The 27645-nt window shown below is 42.2% G+C and overlaps 1 protein-coding gene across 15 annotated transcripts in view; it reads left to right on the plus strand.

Moving 5' to 3' along the window:
• RIMS1 (regulating synaptic membrane exocytosis 1) overlaps nt 1-27645 on the plus strand; it is a 492278-nt gene that overhangs the window by 145337 nt on the left and 319296 nt on the right. For all 15 annotated transcript variants that reach the window (XM_040349940.1, XM_040349925.1, XM_040349926.1 and 12 more), the window contains 2 exons: nt 14934-15271; nt 22664-23520. In XM_040349940.1, the coding sequence (XP_040205874.1) occupies nt 14934-15271; nt 22664-23520 (1195 nt within the window). The remainder of the gene's footprint in view (nt 1-14933; nt 15272-22663; nt 23521-27645) is intronic.

Consider the following 27645-nt stretch of genomic DNA (forward strand, 5'->3'; position numbering starts at 1 on the left):
AATGTCACAATAAGAATGTATCTTTTCCCTGTAAATGCACATCAATAAAGTCACAATGATAATGCATGAATGCACACCACTGTGGTTCCTTGCACAGACACATCACATGCACATCGAATTGGATTAGATCCAAGTCCCCCCCCCCTTTGGGACTTGGGAGCAGTAACGCCACGCCACGGCTCCAATTATGTCACTGTGCATTCATACACCATTCAGGAACCTGGGATTGCACTTCTCCCTGGTCCTGGGGATCCCTTCTCCACCAAAACTGAGGGTGACAACCTTAATTTCTTAGGAATGCCACCCCCCCACATTCACACATCATTCACACACATAAATCTAATCATAAGTACAGAAGACAAAATAAAAAAAAAAAAAAATGCATAAACAAAAAAACAAAAGTATCCCAGCAAATTTATTAGCGGCGGCGATTGCTACGCCTTGGCTGGGCAGGGGCACGGGCAGGGGCACGGGCAGGGGCACGGCCACGGCCACGCCGTCGCGGAGGATGTCCATTGGGGGGGGGTTGAGCTGGGGAAGGAGGAGCCTCCTGGGGGGGTTGAGCTGGGGAAGGAGGAGCCTCCTGGGGAAGGAGGAGCCGCCCCTGCTGGCCTGCCCTCCATGGCCCCTGCAATGCGAGTGAGACAGGCAGTGAGGGCAGCCGCATTGGCCTGGCCAGACCTTGTATTGTCCTGCACAGCCTGGGTCAGGGCACTCAGCTCATGGGCCACGCGCGTTGTGGCGGTCTGTATGTCATTCAAACATGTAATGACCGCCGTTGAGTTGGTGGCCACATCACCGAGTGCCTCCATCATTTCACCCTGGCTGTGCTCCATCTGCGTAAGTTTTTCCAGTATTTTTCCAAGAATGCGGGTCTGCCGGGCATTGTCCTTCACCACACTGGCCGACAGACGCTCGCCCACAGCCACGGTCTCCTGGGTTGTCCCCCTGGCTTCCACTGAGTCTTGCGGGCCTGGAGGAGGGGAGAGAGTGACCCTGGTGACTGGAGGCCTGTTGGGGGAGAAGTGGGAGGGGCTACCCCTGATGGTGGCCTGACTGGTGCCAGCCTCAGGGGTAGTCTCAGGGGAAGACTCAAAGGTCATCATATCAGTGGCCAGGAGGACTTCCCGGCCAATCTGCATATTTTCCTCCTCCTCCCACTCATCATCCTCCTCCCCCTCAACCTCCTCCCCCTCAACCTCCTCATGAGTGGAGGTTTGGCCAATCCCCTCCCCTGGGGAATCCTGCCCTTCTTGGGACTCATCATCAGCCTGTCTTGGGGGTGGTGCTGCAGCCTGGCCCGATGGGCCTGCAACCTCCTGGCCTCCAACCTCCTGGCCTCCAACCTCCTGGCCTCCAACCTCCTGCCCTCCAACCTCCTGGCGTGTAACCTCCTGGCGTGTAACCTCCTGGCGTGTAACCTCCTGGCCATCTGTGGAGGACACAAAACAATCACATGTTTGAGGAACCACACACTTGGCACATCTTCCCTTCCCCCACCCACACATGCTAATCAACAGAGAATAAACAAAAAAACCTACCTGTCCTCCTAGGAACATCTGACGTATAGCCAGGCAGGCCCACCACCTGCTGTGGGTGGAAACACTGGGCCACTGCCCATTCCTCCTCCGTCAGTCTGACTGGGCAGGGTCCCCCTCCTCCAGTGCCCCTGGTATGGGCGTCGATCCTTGCCATCTTATTCCGGACGACGCTTCTCAGATCATTTATTTTTTTCTGTATGCCAGCGGGGGTCCTAGTCTCCCCCCCCCCCGCCGCATTGATCTGGTCGGTGATTTTTTTAAGAAGCTGCCTCCTCCTGGCCGGGGTGGTGTTCTGGCTCTCAGGGCCATGCAGAAATCGCCCATATTTCACAATGCCCCGAGCAAGAATTTGCTTCTCTCCCAGGGTGAAATTAAGCTTCCTGCGTTTGGGGGGCATCTCATACACCACCCAGCAACAACAAACACACCCGACAAACAATCTACAATACACACCCAAAAACCTGACAAAAATATATACCACAAAAAAATAACCAAAATCTAAACACACAAGGACACAGCTAATAGTAATTCAAAAACAAACACGCACCAACAAACAAACAAAAAACAAACACCAAAAAACAAACACCAAAAAACAATCAGCAAAAACAATAACAAACAAATTAAATAAATACACTTCTCAAAAACAAACAACAACTAGACTCTCCAACTCCTCAAACACTTTTCTCACAAACACAACTTACCAACACACAAACAAACAGAGCAGAAGCAAATTGCTCATGGAAGGGGAACAATGGGATATACTTTTGCAAGGGAAGTGTGTGTGTGTGGTGCTTTTTAGACACAGGGCGATCCTCAAACTAAGTACACTTGGCCTTTTACCTATCTCACTGATTGCGCCGAGATCAGTTCTGCACATGCCCAGTGAGGTCCCGATTCGTGCGCGCATGCGCAGTACGGCCGGCGCCTCATTTGCATGGGGTCACGGCTCATTACAATGAAGCACGCCCACTTCCTTCCCACTTGCAAAAACCCCGCCTTACGCCTCTGAATTTAAGTTACGCTGGCGCACATTTAGACGCAAATGCGCTGTGGATACGGCACTTACGACACCAACTTAGGGCAACGTAACTTAAATGACATAAGTTAGGACAAACTAAATTTGCACCGCTGGCTGAGGATCTGGCCCAGTAAGCCTAAACTCAGCAGAAGTAAATGCTTTGAAGAGTAAGCATTTTGGACAGTCCTTATCACATTGAGTTTCAGTGTACTCTACATACCAAGGCACTTTGCATGCTAAGCAGAAGTGTTTAACAATAAATAATAAAAGTAAGCAAGTGACTTTGATTCATTTTTCACAAACTGTAACTTCTCTGTTGAAGTGTCACAATATATAATAGGATTAGGGTTAGTATTTGCAATTAAAAGAAAATCACAGAAGTGCTTCCTTCTACTGATGTATACATACGTCACATGGGCATAAATGACATTTGTATTCACCACCAAGATGAAAGGCGTCTGTAATATGAAATCTGACATGTGTGAAAGTGCTGAGCAGTGATTTGTGTCTGAAACACTTTATCGCCCACTTGAACGAGGCATTTTTCTTATTCACTGTGTCCCCCTGATGTCCTTACTATTATAACTAGAAAAGATTTACCTGTTCTGCAATGGGAAAGTTTGTGGTGTCTTATGCCGCGTACACACGATCGGTTAAACCGATGAGAATGGTCTGATGGACCGTTTTCATCGGCCAAAACCGATCGTGTGTGGGCGCCATCAGTTATGTAACCATCGGTTAAAAAAAGCCAACTTGTTTTAAATTTAACCGATGGATTCCTAACCGATAGAACAAAACCGATCGTTAGTAGGCACAACCATCGGTTAAAAATCCACGCATGCTCAGAATCAAGTCGACGCGTGCTTGGAAGCATTAAACTTCGCTTTTTTCAGCACGTCGTTGTTTTTTTACGTCACCGCGTTCTGACACAATAGTTTTTTTAACAGATGGTGTGTAGGCGCGACGGACCATCAGTCAGCTTCATCGGTTAACCGATGAAAACGGTCCATCGGTCCGTGTGTTGTGTGTGTGTGTTGTGTGTTCATTATCCAGTTTATAAAGAACCTTTTTTTAGCCTTTAGTAAAAACTGCAGTGCAGAAAGTGCAGTAATTCATTGCAACCAACCGTTTTTCACTTTACTGATATGAGACCAGTGCAGACAAATAATTGTGATTGCTACACTTTGCCCTTTTTAGTTTGCTCCTTAGGCCCCGTACACACGACCAAGTTTCTCGACAGAATTCAGCCAGAAACTCGGTCGGAGCCGTATTCTGCCGAGAAACCCGGCCGTGTGTACACTTTCGGCCGAGGAAACCGACGAGGAACTCGTCGAGCCAAATAGAGAACATGTTCTCTATTTCCTCGTTAGTCAATGGGAAAAGTTGGCTCGCCGAGATCCTCGGCGGCTTCACAAGGAACTCGACGAGCAAAACAATGTGTTTTGCCCATCGAGTTTCTCGGACGTGTGTACGGGGCCTTACAAGTCTGAATTGATTGTCTTTAGCGTGCGTTATCCTATTGATCGTTTTCAGTATTACACACATAACATTCTATTCCACAAGCCACATCTTCCACTGCTGTGAGCAGTGTACATTTCATATGGATTCACAACAATGTACAAATACCGTACTGGTGACCCCTACAATTGGGATAAAACATTTAAGTTTTAGGTTTGGTTCCGCTTTTAGTGAGAGGAAACTTTGATCTTGTGTGGGCCACTGTACACTATAAAGTAGTAACTGTCATTGAGGCATGTGTTAGCATATTGGCTTGTAGTTCTAGGTGGGAATGAACACCATTCAATGTCAACACTGAGCATGCTAATGGCTTGGTGTCACCCAATGACAGGAAGAGGGGAATTCTAGGATTCTAGGAAAAAGTAGTAGTGAGAGTTTAAAGCAGTGTAACTACTGTGAAGACACACAGTAGGCAACAATGTATCACAATAAAGGGTTAAGGTTTATATACACTTTTTAATTTACAATTTTCTGTTCATATAATTCTTAATTGAAAACAGTAACAAATAAATGATTACGAGGAATGCATGTAATCAGTATTCGTGTGCTGATTTAGACATCTGCAATCCACAGCAGGATTAAAATACCATGTATTTTTAGAAGATATTTGACCTAGATGCAAAACATGACTGTTTTATACAGTGCATATATATATATATGTATATATTAAACATATGCAGAACTGAGTTTTGCAGTAAAATGTCCTAATTTCTAGGAAAACACTTTGTACTTAGGGGCACAGTCATGTTCACCAAACATTCACTGCAGAAGAATCTGCCAGGTTCATGTGTTTTAAATGGCAGTGCTTAAGGGAGAAGTGTGGGATAGCAAAGAAAACATACATACTCCCCTATATGGCTGCAGTTATCAGTCTTCACTAAGCAGGGAGTGGTAACTGTTGGTCACTGGCTCTCTGCTCTGCCCCTCCAGCGCTCACTGGAGCACTTGTTGTAAAGGGGGCGGGAGCGGCTGGCTCAAGCTCCCTGTGGAGTGCTGGGAGGCTGAGCTAACTGCCAGTCAGGCATCTAGGTGGATCCCGCCCTTAAAGTCAGGATCCTTCCAGAGCCTGGAGTTCTGTTATTTCAGCCAACAGTAGGCTTTAGTCCACTGAATCTGGGTCACAGGAGTTCAGAAATAATGTGACCCAGATAAGAAGTATGGGCAAAAAAGCTTTAGCCATACTTCTCTTTTAATTCACCACCAGTGAATGTTTAGTAAAAGTTCTATTCACTGCTTTAGAAACATGCTATACTTAGTATTGCATGTAAAGAGTGCAGAATACGGAAACTACCCATAACACCGTGTTCTACATGGAAACATGACAGGTAATCATGATATCAACATGACTTGTATCATGTAATGCTCTGCCAGTTATACTACAGTCTAGGAATAAGCTGAATCTCTATGTATAGTTTCTGTCATACATTAGGTTTTTAAATAATAGAAAGATGTTTTCACCATAGCAGAACAAAAAAGTGAGTTTCCACATTCCTAATTGCATAGAAAGACTGGGACTTTAAATGGCAACAACACTAAAAGGTATATAAAAGTGGTATTGAAAAATAAGAGATAAAAAATCATGAATCACATATATGATGATTAATAAAACCCACGGACAATTGCCAAAAAAACATATCTTCTTGCAATAGAATATTGGTACATACGTCCGAAAAAACTCTTCGGTACCCGACATGTTTCAGGTTCAAAGCCCTTTCATCAGGGGTATTTATATAGGAGAATTTGTATTTGGTATGAGATGAATGGCGCAGCACTCAAGTACACAGATGTTCAATAAGAACCTTTTTCCTAATTGATATACAGCTGTAACATGACCCAGATATTTTCCGGCCTGTTTGCAAGCTTCTAGTTCACTGCTGCTGATCACATGTTCAATTTAGAAAAAAAAACAGCCTTTGTAATACAGAGTAAAAATACAGTAAACAATATCAATAGACTGTTTTAAATTCTCATACAAATATATATTTGAAATCAAATCTTACTTTTTGTCAATAACATTCACCTCCCTCCAGTCTGTGTCTTATGCCGCGTACACACGGCATAAAAAAAACGAAGTTTTTCGGCATGTAGAAAAAACTTTGTTTTTCCAACTTCATCATTAAAACGACGTTGCCCACACACCATCGTTTTAAAAAAGTGCTCTAGCAAAGCACGGTGACGTACAACACGTATGATGGCACTATAAAGGGGAAGTTCCGTGCGGATGACGCCACCCTTGGGGCTGCTTTAGCTGATTCCATGTTAGTAAAAGACGATTCGCGCCTTTCTGTTTGTTACAGCGTGATGAATGTGCATACTCCATTACAAATGGTAGTTTTACCAGAACGAGCGCTGCCGTCTCATAACTTGCTTCTGAGCATGCGCAGGTTTTTAACGTCGTTTTAGCCCACACACGATCATTTTTTACAACCCCGAAAAACAACATTGTTTAAAACGGCAGCATGTTCGAATTTTATTTTTGGTCGTTTTTCAGAACATGATGTGAAGCCCACACATGATCATTTTAAATGACATTTTTTAAAAACAACGTTTTTTAATGCCAAAAAATGATCGTGTGTATGCGGCATATGAATAACTGGGGCGCAAAGCCTCCATTAATCTACATGTAATATCCCACACCCATTATGTTTAGCTGGCTAGTGGTCACGGAGGAGGAGGGAGGGAGGGAGGGAGTTATTTACCACTGTGTATATGCCCACTTGTGTGACTCTATTGTCATATGGGCTGCTCAGATGTGCTAGGGAGAAAATCCTCAACATAGAAAATCACTGAGCATGTGTAGAGTTGCCACTACAAAATCCCTAGCTGAATTGGGGACTTAGAAAGAAGGTGGAAATAGAGAACAGCAGGATTAACCAGGTTTTTTGCAGACTACAGAAAATGTATCTCATAGTGACTGAGTGAGCATAAGCAGCATGTAATACCGCATTTATTGATAGCTTTTTATGATGTGGGTTTAGTGACACTTTAAGGCTGCTGGACATCTTCATTAATCATCATCGTGGTCAAACGGTCTTTAGCTTCCTGAAAAGGTACTGAAGGCTTCTTCCAGGCCTTGGCGATCGTCTGTTTAGCTGCTAAGAAAATTTCATTGTGGGCCGCATCAGCATTCTGGTTGCCCTCAAAGGACCAGTTGTATCTGTAAAGCCCTGTACACACGATCGGATATCTGATGGAATCTAATACAATGGATTTTTTCATCAGATATCCAATGAAGCTGACTTTCATCAGTCTTGCCTACACACCATCAGTTAAAAATCCGATCGTGTCCAACGCGGTGACGTAAAACACTTTGACATGCTGAGAAAAATGAAGTTCAATGCTTCCGAGAATGCATCGACTTGATTTTGAGCATGCATGGATTTTTGACCGATGGATTTCCCCACAGACAATCGTTTTTTTTCTATCGTTTTTTTAACCATAACAAAAATTTAAAATGGGTTCTATTTTTTTCACCGATGGATAAAAAAACGATGGGGCTCACACACGATCGGTTCGTCTGATAAAAACGGTCCATCGGTCCATTTTCATGAGACGAACCGATCGCGTGTACAGGGCTTTAGACTATGTAAAATATCTACTCTTTATCATTAAATAATTGCCTCTGTACACGATTATTATTGGTTTAAGCTGTGAAGGGAAGTTGCAGACTGGCACGGCGCCCACTCACACTATTGTAGTAGATGATGCATGACCGAAAAAGAGGGCTGCACACCATTGGTATTAACCAAAAGAAACTTTATTGGCGACTGCCCAGACAGAACAATGTTCTGCCATGGTGTCTGAGTAGTCTCTTATAAAGTTCCTCTCTGCTGCCAGCTTCCTGCCCCCATGTGACAATGCGGGGGCAAGGTTTTTTTTTTCCGAGTATAGACTTATGTCCCATATATCCCATGTCAAATTAAATATATATATATATTTTTTTAAAAGTGTATTTTGTGCGTGTACTCGAGAGAGGAGCCGGACTGCAGGAGTTGGGAGTAGGCAGGCCTCCCCAGAGGCAATCTGCCACCTTTCTCAATGCCCCGGGTGGCAATGGCGGGTGTGTGAGGGGGTTCTCCCACACAGACCGCCCTACCTGCTCCGCTTTGAAGCCCAACGGGGCAGAGGGACTCCCTACAAGGGAGTGAGAGGATCTAGCCCGCTCAACCAGCCCCGTTAGTCCTTCGCCTCTCTTTTTAGAGACCGCGTGGTCAAAGTGCGTGCATGTTAACCCAATTTCGAGTGTGTGTAAGTGTGGTGTTTTTTGTGGGAGGGGGGTGGGCGTACTAGGCGCAGGCTTACCTCGCATAGCACACCCACCGGGAGCCGGGCTGAGACCACCAAACTCAATTCACATGTAGCCGAGACCGGGATCCGAACCCCTAGCTGTAACCCCAATCGCATTGAGCCACCGCATTGTGCGTTGTGCTATTGATTGAACCTGTACATGCGCAGGAAGTCTTTTTCAAGTATCAACTCTTCTTTCTGTAAAATAATACTCTACTTTTATGGGTTTGTTTTTTACTTTTGTTTTGCTAGTTTTAGTCATGCCCCCCAGTGTTCTTGATCTAAGCTTCTTATTGAAATTCCTTCCTGAACCTATTGCACACCTGCCTCTATGCTATAGCGATGAGCAGAGGGGGAGACGTTCTGTAGTCCTAACACACTTTCAGCCCTAGGGTGAAACTGCTGCCCTTCCCTAGACACAGTAAAGTGATTGAGTATTGGAACCCTAGGACAGGAAGGAAAATAATTATCCACCACATCTAAGGATTGGTAAGCAGTTATATGCTATATTTTTTGTTCTTGCGTATAGTTCACTTTACGTTTTGGCTAAAGTTTAATTTTAAAGCAGAAGTTAGGGCAGGGGTGCCCAACCTTTTTGAAGAGCGAGGGCCACTGAAGTGACTTGTTAACCGGTCTCGGGCCACAATGAGTGGAGCGGGTGGATGGCAACCCACTCTACTCTATAGAGCCCACTCTACTTTTTTTTTTTTTTTTTTTTTGAGGATCAGATTGGAGGTAGGTGTTTGTAAACAGACACAAGTCCATTTACATCTGTCACTCCTTAGAGGTGAATGGTGGGCCCGATTGAGTCGGAATGACTGTGTGAAAGGGGCCTAAGGCTGCTTTCACACTGATGCATGGTTGTTTACCCGCATCACGAGTGCAGCACAGTTCACCTGTGGCTTTCCTGCAGGTTAGCTGCACTTGGCCAAAGACTCCTATTATATCCTGTAGGTGTGGTGCACTTTCAGAAAGCACTCCAAACTCACAGGTAATATAAGTCTATGGCTCAGTGCAGGTAATTAGTTAAAAAGAAGCCCAGTAATCACTGTAGAACAGATATGTCCATGTATACACTGTAATTTTAGTAATAAACTTACCTTTAATAACAGTATTCTATTCTATTGTATTCCATCCCAGAGCAGGAGGTCGCGGGCCACATCAAAGGGCTCTGCAGGCCACATGTAGCCCCCGGGCCACTGGTTGGGCACCACTGAGTTAGAGTATCAAAAGCCTAAAACATATATTGCAGCTTACTAGTTTCTTAGATGAAGTGCCTGCTTTAATTTTATTTTTTCAGGCTTTTTTCCCTTTTGTGTTATTTAACCACCTTCTGAATAACTCCCCTCTTGTCCTTGGATAGCTACGCTCACTATAAGGTCCATGACCATACAACATAAGACTTGAAATCTTTAAAGTGGTTGTAAAATCCTAAAGATTTTTACCTTACTGCATTGCCTGCATTAAGGTAAAAAATGTTTCATAATGTGTATCGTCCCCTATCGTCTAAAGCATGGGTGCTCAACCTGTGGCTCTCCAGCTGTTTCAGAACTACAATTCCCATGAGGCATTGCAAGCTACTGACTGTTACAAGCATGACTCCCAAAGGCAGAGGCATGATGGGACTTGAAGTTCTGCAACAGCTGGAGAGCCACAGGTTGAGCACCCATGGTCTAAAGGTTAAGTCGTAATAGTGAAACCTGTCAGAACGGCACCATATGGCGACTGGAAGTTAAGTCAACACACTGACCAGAGGTGACGTGGACCAAGAGGGCCACAAGTGTGGTGAGACAGAGTTTGTGCCCACACTATCCGGAGTGTTGTGCTGGCTTATTGTGAGTTTGATTTGATGGGTATTATTACTGATGCACTTTTGTGAGTATTTTATTGGCCGTTATATTTAAATAAAGCATTTTAAACAGAATTATTTTAAACAGAATTATGCTATGTGGGCTTCTTTTTCCTTTTGAGCATGAGTGAGCCAATCAACTTATGATGAGGACCTGCTTTTCTGGAAGGAGTTTCCAATACCCATTTTGCCAATCAGTAAAATGATGGCAAACGTAGTTGAGGAGTGTTAAACCATAAGGGGAGTGGATTTCACTCTGGCAAAGCAGATGTGGAAAATAAGCATGTTGGATTTTGTACTGTTTACAAGCTCGTATGACCCAAAAGGGTATTTTTTTTACTAGAGTTATTTGAACTGATGGACTTTGATTTATTCTTACTATTTATTTTTCTGATTTTGCACAATAAAGTGGACTGTTGACTTCACTTATTATACATAGAACATACCATTTTCAGAAAGCTGTAATATGTTGCTGGTTAGTTTTACAGGAATTGCATTTTACAGGAATGTGGGGTAAACCATGGCACTTTCGTAGTTACAAAAGAAAAGATTAATTACCTGCTCCACAAAATATGTTGAGAGAATTTCTAGAAAGAATAAGTATGGGGTCTACAAAAAAACACACATACTCACCTCTATGCCACAGCATTGGCAGTTGTCCCACGTCAGCTCTGAGCCAGAGAACTGAGCGATCATTGGACCGCTGATCGCTCAGTTCTTTTTTTTTTTCCATATCTTATCTTTTATTTTTCTTCTTTATAAAATTTACATTCAGTTTTAATACATAACACGTATTTTAAGTTCAATTTCCTAGTTTATCAACAAGCATTTTATCATAACCATCATCTACCAAAGGAACAAACTAAGAAAGAAAAAAAAGGATCTGTTCACCTCTAATCTTCCTTCTCTCAGGAGTATTAATTACTGACTTCTTATTCTTTCTCTCTTATTTATTTATTTTCCATTCCCTACCCGCTCCCTTCCTCACCCCTTACCCCCCCCCCCCCAAAAAAAAAAAAGGAGATGGAGGCATTTAATTTCTCTGATTCCTCATAAACCAAATTAAACCCAATTATACCTCTCTTCGTGTCAGCTGAGTTTTTCTTCAGCCGTCCCCTCTAATAATATCTTACCCTCCTCCGTGTACATAAATAGATTTATCTATTGGAGAGGTCTTGGTTTAAAGCGGATGTGCCATGGGAAAATAATATTAAAAGCCAGCAGCTACAAATACTGCAGCTGCTGACTTTTAATATTAGGACACTTACCTGTCCTGGAATCCACCGCCGATCGCAGCAGAGGATGAGCAATCGCTCGTCTCTCTGCTGCTCCCCCCGCCATCCACGCTGAGGGAACCAGGAAGTGAAGCGCTGCGGCTTCACTGCCCGGTTCCCTACGGCGCATGCGCGAGTAGCGCCGCGCCCGCCCATTGGCTCCCGCTGTGTGCTGGGAGCCGAGTTTTCCCAGCACACAACGGGGGGGCGACGGGATGTGACGGAATGCCCGTCTTTTGCCCGTGAATGCCGGGCTGGAAGTGGGTGCAAATACGTGTCTTTAGACAGGTATATGCACCCCCCTCCCCCCTGAAAGGTGTCAAATGTGACACCGGAGGGGGGGAGGGTTCCGATCAGCGGGACTCCACTTTAGGGTGGAGAACCGCTTTAAGCTTCTTTGCCAAAGCACGTGAGTGTTAGGCATATTGTTTTGGTGAGTGGCCAATTTGATGGGTGAAGGAATCACTGAACACATTTGGTGTGGTGGAAGACTCTGAAGATTACAAGATCATTTATCACTTATGAACTTTTTGCCTTTCACTTTACATTTTTTTCACAGGTTCTATATATATTTTAAATTTCTGTTTATTTATAGCATTTCACATTCATTTTTTGAAAGCTATTTTTCACATTACATTTATTTTTGTATCTATTATTTGTGTTTACTTTTTTGAGAGGAATATACACATATTCACTTTAGCGCTGCTCTATATTGCTGACACTCAAAAGTGGGTTGAGTCACTATATTTACTTATTCACATTTTCTTTATTTAAAGCGGCAGCTAGGATCCTTAACGTATTTTTTTTTCCAGCCAGCGCAACGGTGGGTAGTCAGGAGGGCGCATGTACCTTGATCACCTATCATTTACATAAATTGATTCCAGCTCCTCCATATTTGGTCATACCGATCTTTCTTATTTTATGCGGATTTTGTGCGGATAGTACCAAGTCCTCCATAGCTCCTATATCTCTCACCCTATGGAGCCATGCTTTAATAGAGGGAGGTCTAGGGTCTCTCCACTGAAAAGCAATTTCGGCTTTTGCTGCGCAAATCATATGACTTAAGACCGATCCTTTATAGGTCTGAACCGGAATTTGCGAGCAGTGGAGGAGGAAAAAAGCCGGGTCATCTAGAATCTGAACATCTGAAAATTTCTGCACGATTCTTTGAATCTCTCCCCAGTATTGTTTCACTTTCTTACAGGCCCAAAATATATGCAACAAAGTCCCTCTTTCTTCACCACATCTCCAGCAACTATCTGAGTTCTCCGTCGAGAGTTTATGGAGGCGTGCTTGTGTATAGTACCATTGCATCAAGAGTTTGTAAATGCATTCTTGGGTCTGTGTACAGACCGAGGAATGCAAGGACAAATAAATGATCTTTTTACGTTGAGTTTGTGAGGATGTTCTCGCTAGGTCCCTCTCCCATTTACTGAAGCTTATTAACTCAAAGTCCTCTGATGGTTTGTTTAATAACCCATACATCTTAGAAACTACTCTAGAGAGTGGTTCTTTATCGTTACAATATGACTCAAGTATGGTTAGCTCCCGTTGATAATTTATTGCTGGGCCCAAAGATTTCAGGAAATGGTCAATTTGGAATGCTTGCCACACTGTAATTTCAAAAGGGCCTCCTTGTTGTGTCAGCTTTTCAATAGTTGGCCACTTCTCGGACAGTAGAAAGTGTGAGGCTTGTTATAGGCCTCTTTCTTTAAGGTTTTTAAAAGATCCTTCTTCCATTCCTGGAATGAAGCTAGGATTTCCCAGTATAGGGAATAGGGGCGAGTGTTTTGATGAGAACTTCTCATCGCTAAATATCTTGGCTGTAATTCTCAGGGTTGTTCCAGATGTAGGGTGTTTTTTAAGAGAGATCGGCAGGGTTGTATAGCACCACGGTGCTCTACCTAATGGAATTGGGCTTAGCTGTTGCTCTATCTCTACCCATCTTTTCAGCTCTCTATGTCTACACCAGTCCACCAGTCTTGCTAAATGTATCGCATGATAATATTTGATTATGTCGGGGACCGCCATCCCCCCACAGCTCTTAGGGGCCATCAGCACCTCTCTTCTTCCCCGCCCAAATGAATTTAAAAAAAAAGGGTACGTATCTGGTGGAGAAAGTTCTTTGGAATAGTAATTGGTATTGCTTGGAACAAGTATAAAATCTTTGGGAGAATACACATTTTGATTATGTTGACTCTGCCAAACCATGAGTGTAACCCGTGTTGCCATTTATCTAAAAGTGATTTTGTTAAATTATATACCGGTGGGAAATTTATCCTAAAGGTATTTTTTTCTTTTGATGGTATATATGTACCCAAATACTTAAGGGCCGGTCTCCACTTGAATCCAAAATTAGCATAGATATTATTACATAATGTAGATGGAACTGCTACGCTCATAGCCTCTGACTTAGTGTGGTTTATTTTTAAATTGGATAAAATGCTATACTTCTCAATCTCTTCTACTAGGTTAGGGAGCGATATATGTGGACAAGACATAGAAAACAGAAGATCGTCTGCGTATGCCGAGACTTTGTGGGTGTGCCATCCCACCTGTACTGCTTAAATATCAGGATTTTGACGAACTCTATTTAACAATGGTTCAAGTGATAGGGCAAAGAGTAAAGGTGAAAGGGGGCACCCCTGACGTGTGCCATTGGCGATGGCAATGGGTCTTGAAAGAACTCCATTCACTTTCACAGCTGCATGTGGAATGGTATAGACACTCATTATCCAGCTGATCGCTCAGTTCTAAGTCTTCTCTGAGTGGAGAGCAGTGACTGTCAGTCACTGCTGTCTGCTCTGCCCCTCCAGCACTTACTGGAGTACTGGGTTGTGGAGGGGGCAGGTGCAGCTGGCTCTGGCTCTCAGCTGCATGCTGGGAAGCAGAGCCAGCTGTCAACCAGGCAGCAGGGTGGATCCTGGCAATATGGTCAGGATCCTTCCAGAGCCTGGACCAGCTCTGCCCAGTCAGCTAACAGTGGGCAATAGCCCTCTATCAGATGATTCTGGGTCACATGAGAGCAAAAGTAAGGGCACTCCGGTGACCCACAAGAGAAGTATGATCAAAAAAGCTTTGGCCATACTGCTCTTAGAATTAGTGGCTTATATTAACTTGTGATATCTCAGCTGTATTTGTTTTTGTGTATCTAAGCTTTAAGATAAAGATTGGGTATACTAGTTCCTAGAAAATGTGCTATAAGATGTTTAGGCAATGCTATTTGGGCAGTATTTTGAGGTGAACCCCATGAAGGAAAAATGGGCAATTTACATATAAATGATTGTTGTGTGTAAGAGCTATACATGGACAATACCAACAATAGTGCCATTCTTAAAACATAGTGGATCTATGCATGCTGTAGCCTAAAGTGAAATATATATAAATATAAACATATTGCCTATTTCACATGAGTGTGACTTATACTCTTGTCTGTCTTAATTTAGGTTATGTGGGTTTGCAATCTGTGCCGAAAACAACAAGAAATCCTTACTAAATCAGGTGCATGGTTTTTTGGAAGTGGGACACAGCAGCCAGCAAGCCAAGATGGAACACTAAGTGATACTGGTACTGGTGCTGATTCACCAAGAGAAAAGAAAGCAAGACTTCAAGAGAGATCTAGATCTCAAACTCCTTTAAGTACTGCTGCAACCGCTGGTTCCCAAGACGCCTCAACACCTAGTTTACAATCTGATAGTAGCAAAGGTTCCGAACCATCACTACTATCTGCAGTTCAAGATCAGAAGACTTCATCAAGGTCGAGAAGTGAACCACCACGAGACAGGTAAGGCAGAAAAAGTAATCCATTTGTTGTGGTACAACAGTTTATTTGCTATATAGTACAAAGTCAATTGTTACAACAATCTTTAAATTCCAACACTGAAAAATATAATATTATCTGGACATATTTCTAGCTTTTGTATCGTCCACTAAACATATAGGAAATGTATAGATAAAAAGCCAAACTTCATGATGTTTCCCTAAACTAAAGACTAGATAATTGTTTAATTGTCTAATATTGTATAATCTCATATGACATTTTTAATTGATAATTGCTGTTTTATTTGGTTAATTTATCACAATGGAACAAAATAGACAAATAATGTGGCATGTAATTAAAAAAAAAAGAGAAATCCGCACTACTTACGTACCCCATAAAAACTTTAGAACATTCACTAAAGCTGCCAGCATCTCCAGTTAACCAACAGTGAATTTATTGAAATCTGTATAGCACAGCTCTTACCTACTAATACCAATAACATACAAAAATTTAAAAAATAATCATAAGCACCTAGTGTATATAAAAAATAAAATGAAAATAAATAAGAAATCCCCATGTGTCCTTCTATTCCACCCAAAAATTACAATATTTTACTCCTGTTATCTTCTCTCCCCATGATAGGTCAAAATAATATATATATATATATATATATATATATATATATATATATATTGCCTTAAATTGGTTAATTTATTACGTACTGCACTTTGTTGTTTCAATTAATTCTAGAAGCGCTTAATATTTGTAGTAGGAGGTTTCAGGGAGTCTACAATTGTTTTATATATATATATATATATATATATATATATATATATATATACACACACATACACATAATGTCCCTAGTGTACTCCATATATAAAACAGCTTCTATCAAAAAAATAAGAACACTCATATTTTTCTGTGCATGTCCACCATGCACTCACTTTGCAGCATGTAAAACAGACAGCACAACTGAGCAACCTCAGAAGCGCAGTTCCTCCTCCCTACCTAGTTCTGGCATTCAGCGGGATGACATCACTCTCAGCTGCCAGTAAAGGGGGGCTTAGAGTGAAGACATCACTCTTGGTGCGCGAAGGGCACAGAAAATTGTAAATGTTCAGTTTTTTTATTTTTGGAGAACACTATGGTCCTAAATATTTTATTCTGAGCTATCATAGAGCAATATAAAAGGAGATAGAATGAGGAAAAAGAGGATAAGGTCCAGCAGAAAAGATGAGCGGTTTTTCAATTAGGGGATTTTTCACTAATGGTGGAGTTGCACAGGAGTAACCACTTTTGAAGGAGTTATTTTTTTGCATAAGAAGTGGTGATCTGGAGGATCGTATTGCACTGAAGAAGTTTAACATTATCTGTGGGGAACGTATTGTGAAGAGACTAAGCATAAAAGCATCACTGCACTTTGGAATTTTGGCTGGAATGGAAGGACAATAAGAGAATTATTTATTCATTTTTTATATTTAATGTACAGAAAATGTGCCTCTGCTAATCTACCAGTGTTTTTTGCAAGGTCACAGAATTTAAAGGGTTCCTCCACTTTCGTGAAATATATATATATATATATATATATATATATATATATATATATATATATATATATATATATATATATATATATATATATATATTATAGCATATACACTTGCTACACAAGCCATTACCTTTCCTTTTCAATCTTCAGCCCCTGTAATTTGCTGTAAAATTCAATATAGCAACCTGGAGGCGTTTTAGGCACCCCATGCAATGGCAATTTTAGCTTTGGTGAGTTACTCATGCAGATGTAAACTCTTAGGCCGCGTACACACGATCGGTCAAAACCGATGAGAATGGACCGAAGTTCAGTTTCATCGGTCCAAACCGACCGTGTGTACGGCCCATCTGTCTTTTGTCCTTTGGACCAAAATTTTAAAACTTGCTTGAAAATCGAATCTATTGACCGCTGACCGATCGGTCCAAACCGATGGTTAGTACACAAAAGCATCGGTTCAAAACCCGCGCATGCTCAGAATCAAGTCGACGCATGCTTGGAAGCATTGAACTTCGTTTTTTTCAGCACGTCGTTGTGTTTTACGTCACCGCGTTCTGACCCGATCAGATTTTGAACTGATGGTGTGTACACACATCAGACCATCAGGCCACTTCAGCGGTGGACCGATGAAAATGGTCAGTCGGACCATTCTCATCGGATGAACCGGTCATGTGTATGCGGCCTAACATATACCCAGTGAAGTGAATAGCCTCAGATGATAAACAGGGATGAAACAAATCTCCCTACATACGTAAAAATAATTCAGCTTTATATATTCTTTAGAAAGTGCACATCCTGTTAGAGATTTTCTCTTCCTGTTCAGCACTGGGAGTGGATTATTGGAATACAGCCAAGACAGCTGATTGGAGTAAAGGCACTCACCCCCACTTCACATGGGCAAAGGAAGGAAGCGATGTGCAGTGCTGTACTGTGACAAGACAAGCACTCTGCTAATCTATTTATAGCAACCTCCCCCGACACAATTTTCAGGCTGGTTTTATCTTGGTTGATGGAGAACTTGTCAGAAGTTATCATGTTGGTAACAGAAGAACACAACAGCAGAAATATACAGTGCTTTGGAGAAAGATAGGAAAACACTACAGATATATGTGTTTAGGTCAAATTTCATGAATCAAGTTTAAGTTCAATACTTCTAAAGGGATGCAGACATTGCAGTCATTTTAGAATAATGCCCCAGAGGAGATTTTACTGTGGTTTTTAATTGACATGTATACTTACTGTATGTATGATGTTTCTCAGTTGGGTAAACACTATTCCAGACCGTAATCAATTCTACGACCTCTTAAAACCTCCAAAAGTGATTAAGTTTTTTTTTTAAAATAACAAACATGTTATTCTTACCTGCTCTGTGCAAGGGTTTTGCCCAGAGAAGCCCAGATCCTCTTCTTCTGGTGGGCCCTGGTGGCACTCCTGGCTCCACTTCTTCATTGGGTGCCCCCACTGAGAGCCGCTTTCCATGGTGACTCCCATGTAGGCATGGTCACTGACACAGACAGCAGGACTCAGCACCGCCCCCTATGTCACTGGATTTGATTATCAATCTATCCAATGAGGACAGAGACAGTGGCTGAAGTCGCTGGGCTCGTGCACATGGCTGGGCTGGAATGCATGGGCTCAGGTAAGGAAAAAAGGGGGGGGGAGGCTCTGAGGGCAGCTGCAGCACAGAAGGTTTTTCACTGTAATGCATAGAGTGCATTAAGATGAAAAACCTGGAGACTTTACAACCCCTTTAAAGTGGAGGTTCACCCAAAAAATAAATTTTTAACATTACATTCAGCCGAGTTGTCCTAATGACAATCGGCTGTTTTTTCCCCGTACATACCTTATTTTCACCGCCACTTCTGAGTATGTCTTTTGCGGGACTGGGTGTTCCTATATGATTGACAGGCTTCCGACCGTTGCATTCTACGCGTAACGAGTTGCCGAAAGAAGCCGAACGTCGGTGCGCAGGCGCCGTATAGAGCCGCACCGACGCTCGGCTTCTTTCGGCAACTCGTGACGCGTAGTATGCGACGGTCGGAAGCCTGTCAATCGGATAGGAACGCCCAGTCCCGGAGAAGACATACCCGGAAGCGGCGGTGAAATAAGGTATGTACGGGAAAAAAAACCCAAAAAACAGCCGATTGTCATTAGGACAACTCGGCTGAATGTAATGTTAAAAATGTATTTAAGATGTTGTTTTTACATTCAGTAGCCAAAAGATATACTTGCAATTTTCACTATTTGGAAAGTCATAAAGAAACAGAAGTTATTAGGTCTATTTAAGACAAGCAAGACTAGTAAACAAGAACAAGAAGACCAAGAATAATCTCCACTGGAATCTCTGTGAAGGTATAAAAGGAAAATCCTTGCATCACTGTAAAGGTCCAGCAGGACGATTAAAGTGCATAAACACCCATTTAACCAGTTTAGATCCATTTAAACATCAGTCTGTAGATTATAAAATTATAAAACTAATATGGAATTCCTTTTCTAAGCTGCTGTACATTGCGGTCTTTAATTTCCACAGTTTACTCCGCACTGCGCATCCTCTAGCTGAAGCTAAAAGGTAGGTAGTGACGTGATCATCAGGCATTGCTGGAGGATGTTGCTTTTCTTTGCCCGTGGAAGCAGAGACCTGATTGGTGCTATTGCGGTCACCTGCCATTTTGTGAAACTGTTCATTAAATGTATATTTAACCCCTGCATGACAGAGTAATACAAATCCCACATTTTTGCAACCTTGACGTGTTGGCAAAACTGTACATACCATCCCAACTACTTACTCTATCCAGGTGAATTATATCTTGTTTTTTTTTTTTCAGGACAAATTGCACTTTTAATTGTTGGTAAATGGCAATGACTATCTCTCGATTTATTTTTTGTTTTATTATCAAAAGAAAAATGACACAAAATAGTAAAAAAAATACTGATTATACAAAGTTTGAATGCTAGCACAAATAAAATAAAAAGTTTCACGGCCAATACTCAAATATTTTTGTACCACCACCATCATCAGTGAAGAAAGAGAAGCTTACAAAAGGCACAATGTGTGTTATTGTTAAGCATGAAATACTCCAAGAAACAAATATTAAGGCTGGGTTCACACTAAGGAACGGGGCGGCTCACAGCAGGGGGTCCTGTGCAGCTCTATTCACCATTTCAGGCAATTTGCACCGGAGCTGCTCCAGAGATATGTGAACCTGCTCCATAGAGAGCCGGTCACAATCTCCTGACATGCATCCAAATTGCACTGGTGTGAACCCAGCCTAAGGCTTTGTAATGGCCTTCATAGCCCCCCAAGTTGATTCTTGTTGAAAATCTACAAAAAAGATAAAAATGGTATTAAATTGGGATGTTTGTAATTACTGATTAAATCCAGTCCTTTAAATTTACCAAATAGCATTTGAGCATTAACATTTACAAAGACATTTCACATTAAAGAGGAACTCCAGCATTTTTTTTTATTTAAGTCAACATCTATAAATACTGTAGTTGCTGACCTTTATGAAACAGACACTCACCAGCTCACAAGTCCAGCACTGTCTTCACTGGGCCCTGTTTTTCACAAGTCTCCCCTGTGCCACCAACTTTGCTGTGGGGGCTGGCTATGATTTCCACAGCCAGCTCCCCACTGTGCATGCATTAGACCTCTCTGCACTGTAAGGGCACTTTCACACTGAGCCACATCGGGCAATGACGGTAAAGCGCTGCTATTTTTAGAACTTTTAAAATCTGCTAGTGGGCGAAAAAAGGAGCTGCTTGCAGGACTTTTCTTGACATTCTGCCAGCGCACCACTCCAGTGTGAAAGCCCTCGGGCTTTCACATTGGATTGACAAGAGAGGCGCTTTGCCGATGCTATTTTTAGCATTATAATGCCTGTAAAGCGCCTCGGTGTGAAAAGGGTCTAAGATTGGTCCCACAGTGGAAGTTGTAGCAGGTACCTGTCAAAAAAAGTACCCACTCCCAAAGAAAACAAATTTATGTGAAGATTCACTTTAACATTTGCTAAATTTGTTTCACTTATAAAGGTAACAAAATGTCCATCTTGACCAGATTACTCAAACCTGTGCACTACTGTCTAGACGTGGGATGCCCAGCCTCTGGCCTGTTACCTTCTGCTCTGGGATTGTGGGCCAGCAAGCCAAGATTGCGGATTCCTATCCCAGAGCATCAGTGTAGAGAATGGAGCCGGAAGTAGAGGAAGCATGCGGCTGCAATAGAAAGCAGAGCCGATGCTTCCTGTGTAGCGCCGGCTCCTGTCACAGGCGGAGTGATACCATCTGGCACAGTAACAGCTGGAGATGCCTACAGGATGATTCATGAAGGGAATATTGTGTTTAAAGGTCAGTTGTTTTAATTAAAATCACATAGCAATGGACATATCATGTTCTAGTACTGCACTGGTTTCTCTGGGCTGCTTTCAAACTGATCCGCAGGTGCAGTGCAGTGCACCTTTGGATTACCTGCACTAGACTTCTGTTAATACCTGTGCGTTTGGTGCACTTCCTGAAAGTGCACCACAGCTGAAGGATATATTAGAATTTTAAAGAAAAATGCAGCTAACCCGCAGGAAAACCACAGGTGCACTGCGTTGCACTTGCGGTGCGGGTAAATCACAGCGCATGAGTGTGAAAGCAGCCTTAGCCCCTTTCACATGATCGGTCCAATCAGAATCTGTCTGTCTGTTTTTCAGGCAGACCCAATCGAGCCTCCAATCACTTCTTAAAAAAAACTAAAGGGGATCTGTCCCCTTCCATCTGGGCGGATAAAATTGGAGGACCCATATAGTAGAGCGGGTTGTCTCTGTGTCCGCTCTGCACATGCAGAATGGACATGGACCTGTTATTTGCTCCGCAAACAGTTACCAGGTCACATTGGACAACCCTTGTGTAGATATAGTATATAAGTCTAAACATAGGAGATTTAACCTCTTTGCACTAAGTTCACGCAAGTATGCGACCTCTCGGCAGCCAGGCCTTCCGCCGAACGGCCACATATTTGCATGCAATATTGCCAACAGAGCTGTGAGGAGAGCATGCGCCCTGTTCTCTTCCAGCACAGGTACAAGCGGCTAACTGAAAGCTCCCATTCGCTGCTTGCATCCAGGAGCTTTCCAATCATGTGTCCGCCCTGACAGCCAATCATGGAGGTCACATGACGGTAAGCCCTGCCCCACCTCCCGGAATTTTAAAGCCCTTAAAGGGTCTGCAGGCGCTGGCTCTTAGGCCCCGTACTCACGACCAAACATGTCTGCTGAAACTGGTCCGCAGACCAGTTTCAGCAGACATGTTTGGCCGTGTGTAGGCCCGAGCGGACCATTTTCGGGCGGATCGGACAGGTTCCCAGCGGACAACTGTTTCCTGGACTTGCTTTAAAACAGTCCGCTGGAAACCTGTCCCCCCGACATGTACGGTCGTCTGTACAGACCTACCGTACATGTCCGGCCGCCCACCATCCCTCGCATGCGTCGAATGACTTTGACGCATGCGTGGAAGCATTTTAAAGGCAGGCCGCCCACGTCGCTGCGTCATTGTCGCGGCGACACCACGTCATCGATGCGGCGACACCGCGGACACGTCCCGCGTATTGTTTACGCGCGGACCTCTGTTCGATGGTGTGTACAGCCATCGAACAGAAGTCCCCGGGCAGACATGTCCGATGAAAACTGCTCGTGAGTACTCGGCCTAAGGGTTTAAGAAACTAAAATGATCAATTGTGACAAATTCTACTACATTCTTTCCTAGATAAAATATAGTCAGTGGTATAGGAAGCTTTTATATTCTTCTTAGCATAACTGCTCTTTTGTAATGAAATACAAATAAGTTGCACTTTTATATATATATTTTGGTTCAATTCTTTCTAGGAAGAAGACTGTAGCAGTTTCAGAACAGAATGGAAAAGTATTAAAAGGGGAGCGCAAGAGAGCCCAGAAGTTAAATCAACAAGGTCTGGCATATCCTGATGAACATAAAGAAAGGAGAGAGACTAGAAAATTGGGAAAGGGGAGATCCCAGGACATTCCAGAAAAACTAGAGGAAGGAACAAACTTAGAAGATGATCAGCAAAGACTGGATGATGATTATCAAACTCGGTATAGGAGTGACCCTAACTTAGCTAGATATCCTGTAAAACCACAGCCAGAGGAGCAACAAATGCGTATACATGCTAAAGTTTCAAAGGCACGGCATGAGAGGAGGCACAGCGATGCTTCCCTACCCCATGCAGAGCTGGAAGAAGCAGAAATTCCTGAGAACAAACTAGGGAAAAACTCACAAGTACCTGTAAAACAGGATAAAAGAACAGTTCTGGAAAGTCATCAGTCATATTCAATTGATAGAAATGGTGACGAACCCATTTCTAAATCCAAACAAGTGTCCAATCACAGCCCTCCAAGTCCCAGACACAGCCCTGTACCCCCAGAGAACGTAGAATCGAAAAACCACGACTCATTTAAAAAACAAAGTCGGTTAGATCCCAGCTCAGCGCTTTTAATGAGAAAAGCAAACCGTGAAAAAATGGAGACAATGTCAAGGAATGATTCACTTAGTTCAGATCAGTCTGAATCTGTAAGGCCATCCCCACCAAAGCCCCATCGATCTAAGAGAGGTGGAAAGAGGAGACAAATGTCTGTGAGTAGTTCAGAAGAAGAAGGGGCATCAACACCTGAATATACAAGCTGTGAAGATGTGGAAATAGAAAGTGAAAGTGTCAGTGAAAAAGGTAAGAGAGTTCTGTTTCACACCCTCTTCTCGTATCTCGTAACTGCTTTTTGAAGGATGCATGGTTTCTTAAATGCATATCTATCACTGAACCCCTGGGCTTATGACCCACTATTATGTATGATTGTAATATCTAACATAAGGACCATTATATACTTTATAGACTTTGAACTATGTATCACATTATCCTTCTCTGCCATATGGACAAATTGAAAACCTAAATAAAAAAAGTTTTGAACAGTAAAAGGTAACAGAATGGTATGCCAATTTAAATATCATATAATGTATTTTAGCTAGGAAAAGTGGTAAATAGATACACCAATTTACACATTTTGGTTTTAATTTGGTAGCATTGTGCAAATATAGTAGTACTCTTTACTCTACAGCAACAATGAAAATAAAGCTTTTATTAATCTAATTACAGGTATGAGCTTAGCACTGATATCTTTTATAGGTTTCAATTTCCCATTGCTGTTGCACTTCATAGTTAAAAGGGAAATAATTTTGTCTCTACCCAATCTAAATTTAATTCAAATTTTTATTTTGGTGGTTTGGTTTTCTGCCCCCCCCCTCCTCCAAAACAAAAAAGAGAATGTTAAAAAAAAAAAGATCAAACATTACACCATATGCTATGACCGTAACCTACCATGTACTGTTACCTAAACACTTAACTTAAAGTGATATTAAAACCCAAAAACACAAATGTGATATGTTGCAGCTTACAAATCATTGGATGTCGTGACCAACATTAGTTTTGTTTTTTTATTGTTTAGGCTTTTTACCTTTTATCTTTACCTGTCGATCAAGTCAGTGAGGCCTCGTACACACGACCAGTTTCCTCGGCAGAATCCATCAAAAAACTTGGTTGGAGAGCTTTTTTGCCGAGAAAACTGGTCGTTCATCAAGGAAACTGTCGAGGAACTCGACGAGCCAAAAAGAGAGCAAGTTCTCTTTTTCCTCGACGGGAGTCTCAAATTGGCTCGTCGAGTTCCTCGTTGGGCTGGTTTCCGATGAGAAACTCGAGCGTGTGTATGCTAAGAAACCCGCGCTTGCTCAGATTAAAGTATGAGACGGGAGTAAAAGTAGCATTTGTAATGGAGATAACACATTTTTAAAGCTGGAACAGACTGAAAAGTGCAAATCGTCTCTTACCAAACTTTTATTTAACACGCAAACACATAAGATTAGCAAAAGCAGCCCCAAGAGTTGTGCAAGTGGAATCAAACTTCCCCTGCCGTTGTATGTGTTGTACATCATCGCGTTTGAGAACGAGGAGATTTTGTCTGTTTCGTGTGTATGCAAAGCAAGCTTGTCGAGTCAAGCCTAACAAGGAACTTGATGAGGAAAATGATGTGTTTCGCCCGACGAGTTACTCAGTCGTGTGTACGAAGCCTAACACACTTCCTGTCCTAGGCTGTCTCCATCCTTGATGGAGAAGCAGCTGAGACACCCTTGGACAGCAGCATTGTCAATCTGGAGAAAGGGTAGTGCTAAATGAACTATGAAATTTATATGGACCAAATTAAAACTAAAAGAACTCCAGCTAATACTTTTATGCCCCAGACACAACGATCAGGCTTTTGCCCGACCAAATCACATCGGAATTCCGACGGAATTCCATCGGAGTAAAATGGAACATGTTCTATATCTAGACTCTGACAGAATTCATCGGAATATCCGATGAAAAAACTCTGATGGGGCTACACACGATCGGAATATCCGATGGAAAAAGTCAGTCAGACTTTTTCCATCGAAAATTCCGATCGTGTGTACAAGGCATTAGGCATTTTTTTTTCTTTTGGGATAAGGGTTTTATGTAAATGGATGGAAAAAAAACTTGACCATTATGAGCACCCCGTCAGTGTTAAAAAAGTTTGTCTCAGCCCTCTAACTGTCACTTTTACTGGATAGAGTTACTGGTCTGATCACCGGGTGAAAACAAAGATAAAAATCTAAAAAATGAAAATAATGCATCCATCACATCTAAGAACTGGGAAGCTGCAATATAACAAAAGTTTTTGTTTTTGGGTTTACTACCACTTCAACTCAACGCCCAAATAATGCTTTATCTTTCAAAGTAAACTATTCCTCCTGACAGATTCTTACAGACTGCTGTTGCATGCTTTCTTCTGAACATGCTGGTTTCCTGATTATTATTCTGACCCACTGGCTTTAATACTGCCAGTGGTTTTAACTATCTCCTATTCTATATAAAAAAAAAAAAATGATAAAAAAAATATTTGGGTACAGTGCATGGCTGCACAATTGTCATAAAAGTATGACAGCACTGAAAGCTGAAGCTTAGCCTGGGCAGTAAGAGGGTAATACATACAAAAAAGAAATAAGCGCGCAACTCTTTTAAATTTAAATGTGCAATCACAAGGGAGTGAAATAAAGTTATATCAAAACCATAACGTGATGAAAAAATTGATGTGTTGATGTGTTGATACACCCTGTACCAGGTGAACAAAATATATATAAATAAACCCAAAATGAATAAAGAAAGAGGTAATTGAGTGATCAAAGTCCTCAAAAAAATATATCAAAATCCTGACCACCAGATACTTCCAAGCAATAGTTCATTAATCGTAATAATAAAATTATCCCACATCTTCCAAACTGAAAACTGAAATCTGACTACCATTCTTCTTGTGTCATACGGCCTGGAAAGACAGCTGAAGTCTTTTCTCTTCCTTCTTGCAAGATAGAAGCACTCTTCCCCAAGATAAGTGATTATACACCTGGGGCCGGCAGGCTGATGCACAGGCTCATCTGACCTCCTTAAAACCGGGGTCCAACGATTGGGTAAGAGTCAGTATTTATATTTCTTCAGCTGAATATAAAGATTCAAGTTTCTTCAAGATGTTGGGTTAAAGTCTGCAGCGATTAATGAACTATTGCTTGGAAGTATCTGGTGGTCAGGATTTTCTTTGATATATTTTTTTGAGGACTTTGATCACTCAATTACCTCTTTCTTTATTCATTTTGGGTTTATTTATATATTTTTTGTTCACCTGGTATAGGGTGTATCAACACCTTTTTTTCATCACTTTATGGTTTTGATATAACATTATTTCACTCTCTTGTGATTGCACATTTAAATGTTTGGAGTTGCGCGCTTATTTCTTTTTTGTATGTATGTCTTTGAAGTTTAAGTATTTGAGCTTTGAATAGGCAGCAGCACTCCCCTATTTAAATTAATTTTTCACTCATTTTTTTCATTCCTTCCTCTATTTAGAGGTCATATATCAATTTTTTCTCACTTGTAAGTGGGTTTAGCGTAGAGTTTTCCCCCTTTTTTATTAGTAAGAGGGTAATAGCTGAGCTGCTGTGAAAATGTTGCCCCCTCCTCCCTACTCCTCCACTGAGAAAAGTGCTTTTATTGTTTTTACTGCCTATAACATCTCTGAATGGAGGAGAGCCAGATGAGTCACAGGATTCTCAGGCAGTGAAACCAAGTAAAGAACTTTTCTTAATGGAGCAGAAGAGAGCATAGCTCCAACTGTCCCTGATTAAGACCATGAGGAGTTTTTCATGGTTTAGCGCTAAAAAAAGCACCTAAATACCGCCTGAAAAACTCTTTCCCTGCAGTCTCAGTGTGACAGCCCAGGTGGTTTCACCCTGAGGCGATGAGCTGGCAGGACCTCTCCAAAAGTCCTGCCAGCAGCATCTTTGGAGCGGTGCGAGAAACGGTGTGTTTACAGCTTCTTCCCATTGAAAACAATGGGACACTGCGGCTATACCGTCGGCAATGCGCCTCTGCGTATTGCCGGCGGTATTAACCCTTTTTCGCTAGTGGGGGTTAAAACTGCACCACTAGCTGCCGAATACCGCCGCAATTCCGACGGTATATCGGCACTATACCGACAAAAAATAGCGCCGCTATACTGCCACCGCACCAAAGGGAATTGTCTGTCTTTTGGAGCCAAGTCCCTCTTTCCTTCATTCCTTCTTAGTTCTCCCTCCTTTTGGTCTGACGTATAGACTTCTATTAAAACTGTACTATTTATAGACTTCTATTAATATTTTACTATTCATCAAAAGTAAGTAAATAAACCTTTCACCTAACCACTAAATGATTGAATTTTTTATTATGAGAAGCCATATAAAGAAAAAGTAGTGGTGA

The sequence above is a fragment of the Rana temporaria genome, chromosome 4 (assembly GCF_905171775.1).
Source record: "Rana temporaria chromosome 4, aRanTem1.1, whole genome shotgun sequence".
NCBI lineage: Eukaryota > Metazoa > Chordata > Amphibia > Anura > Ranidae > Rana > Rana temporaria.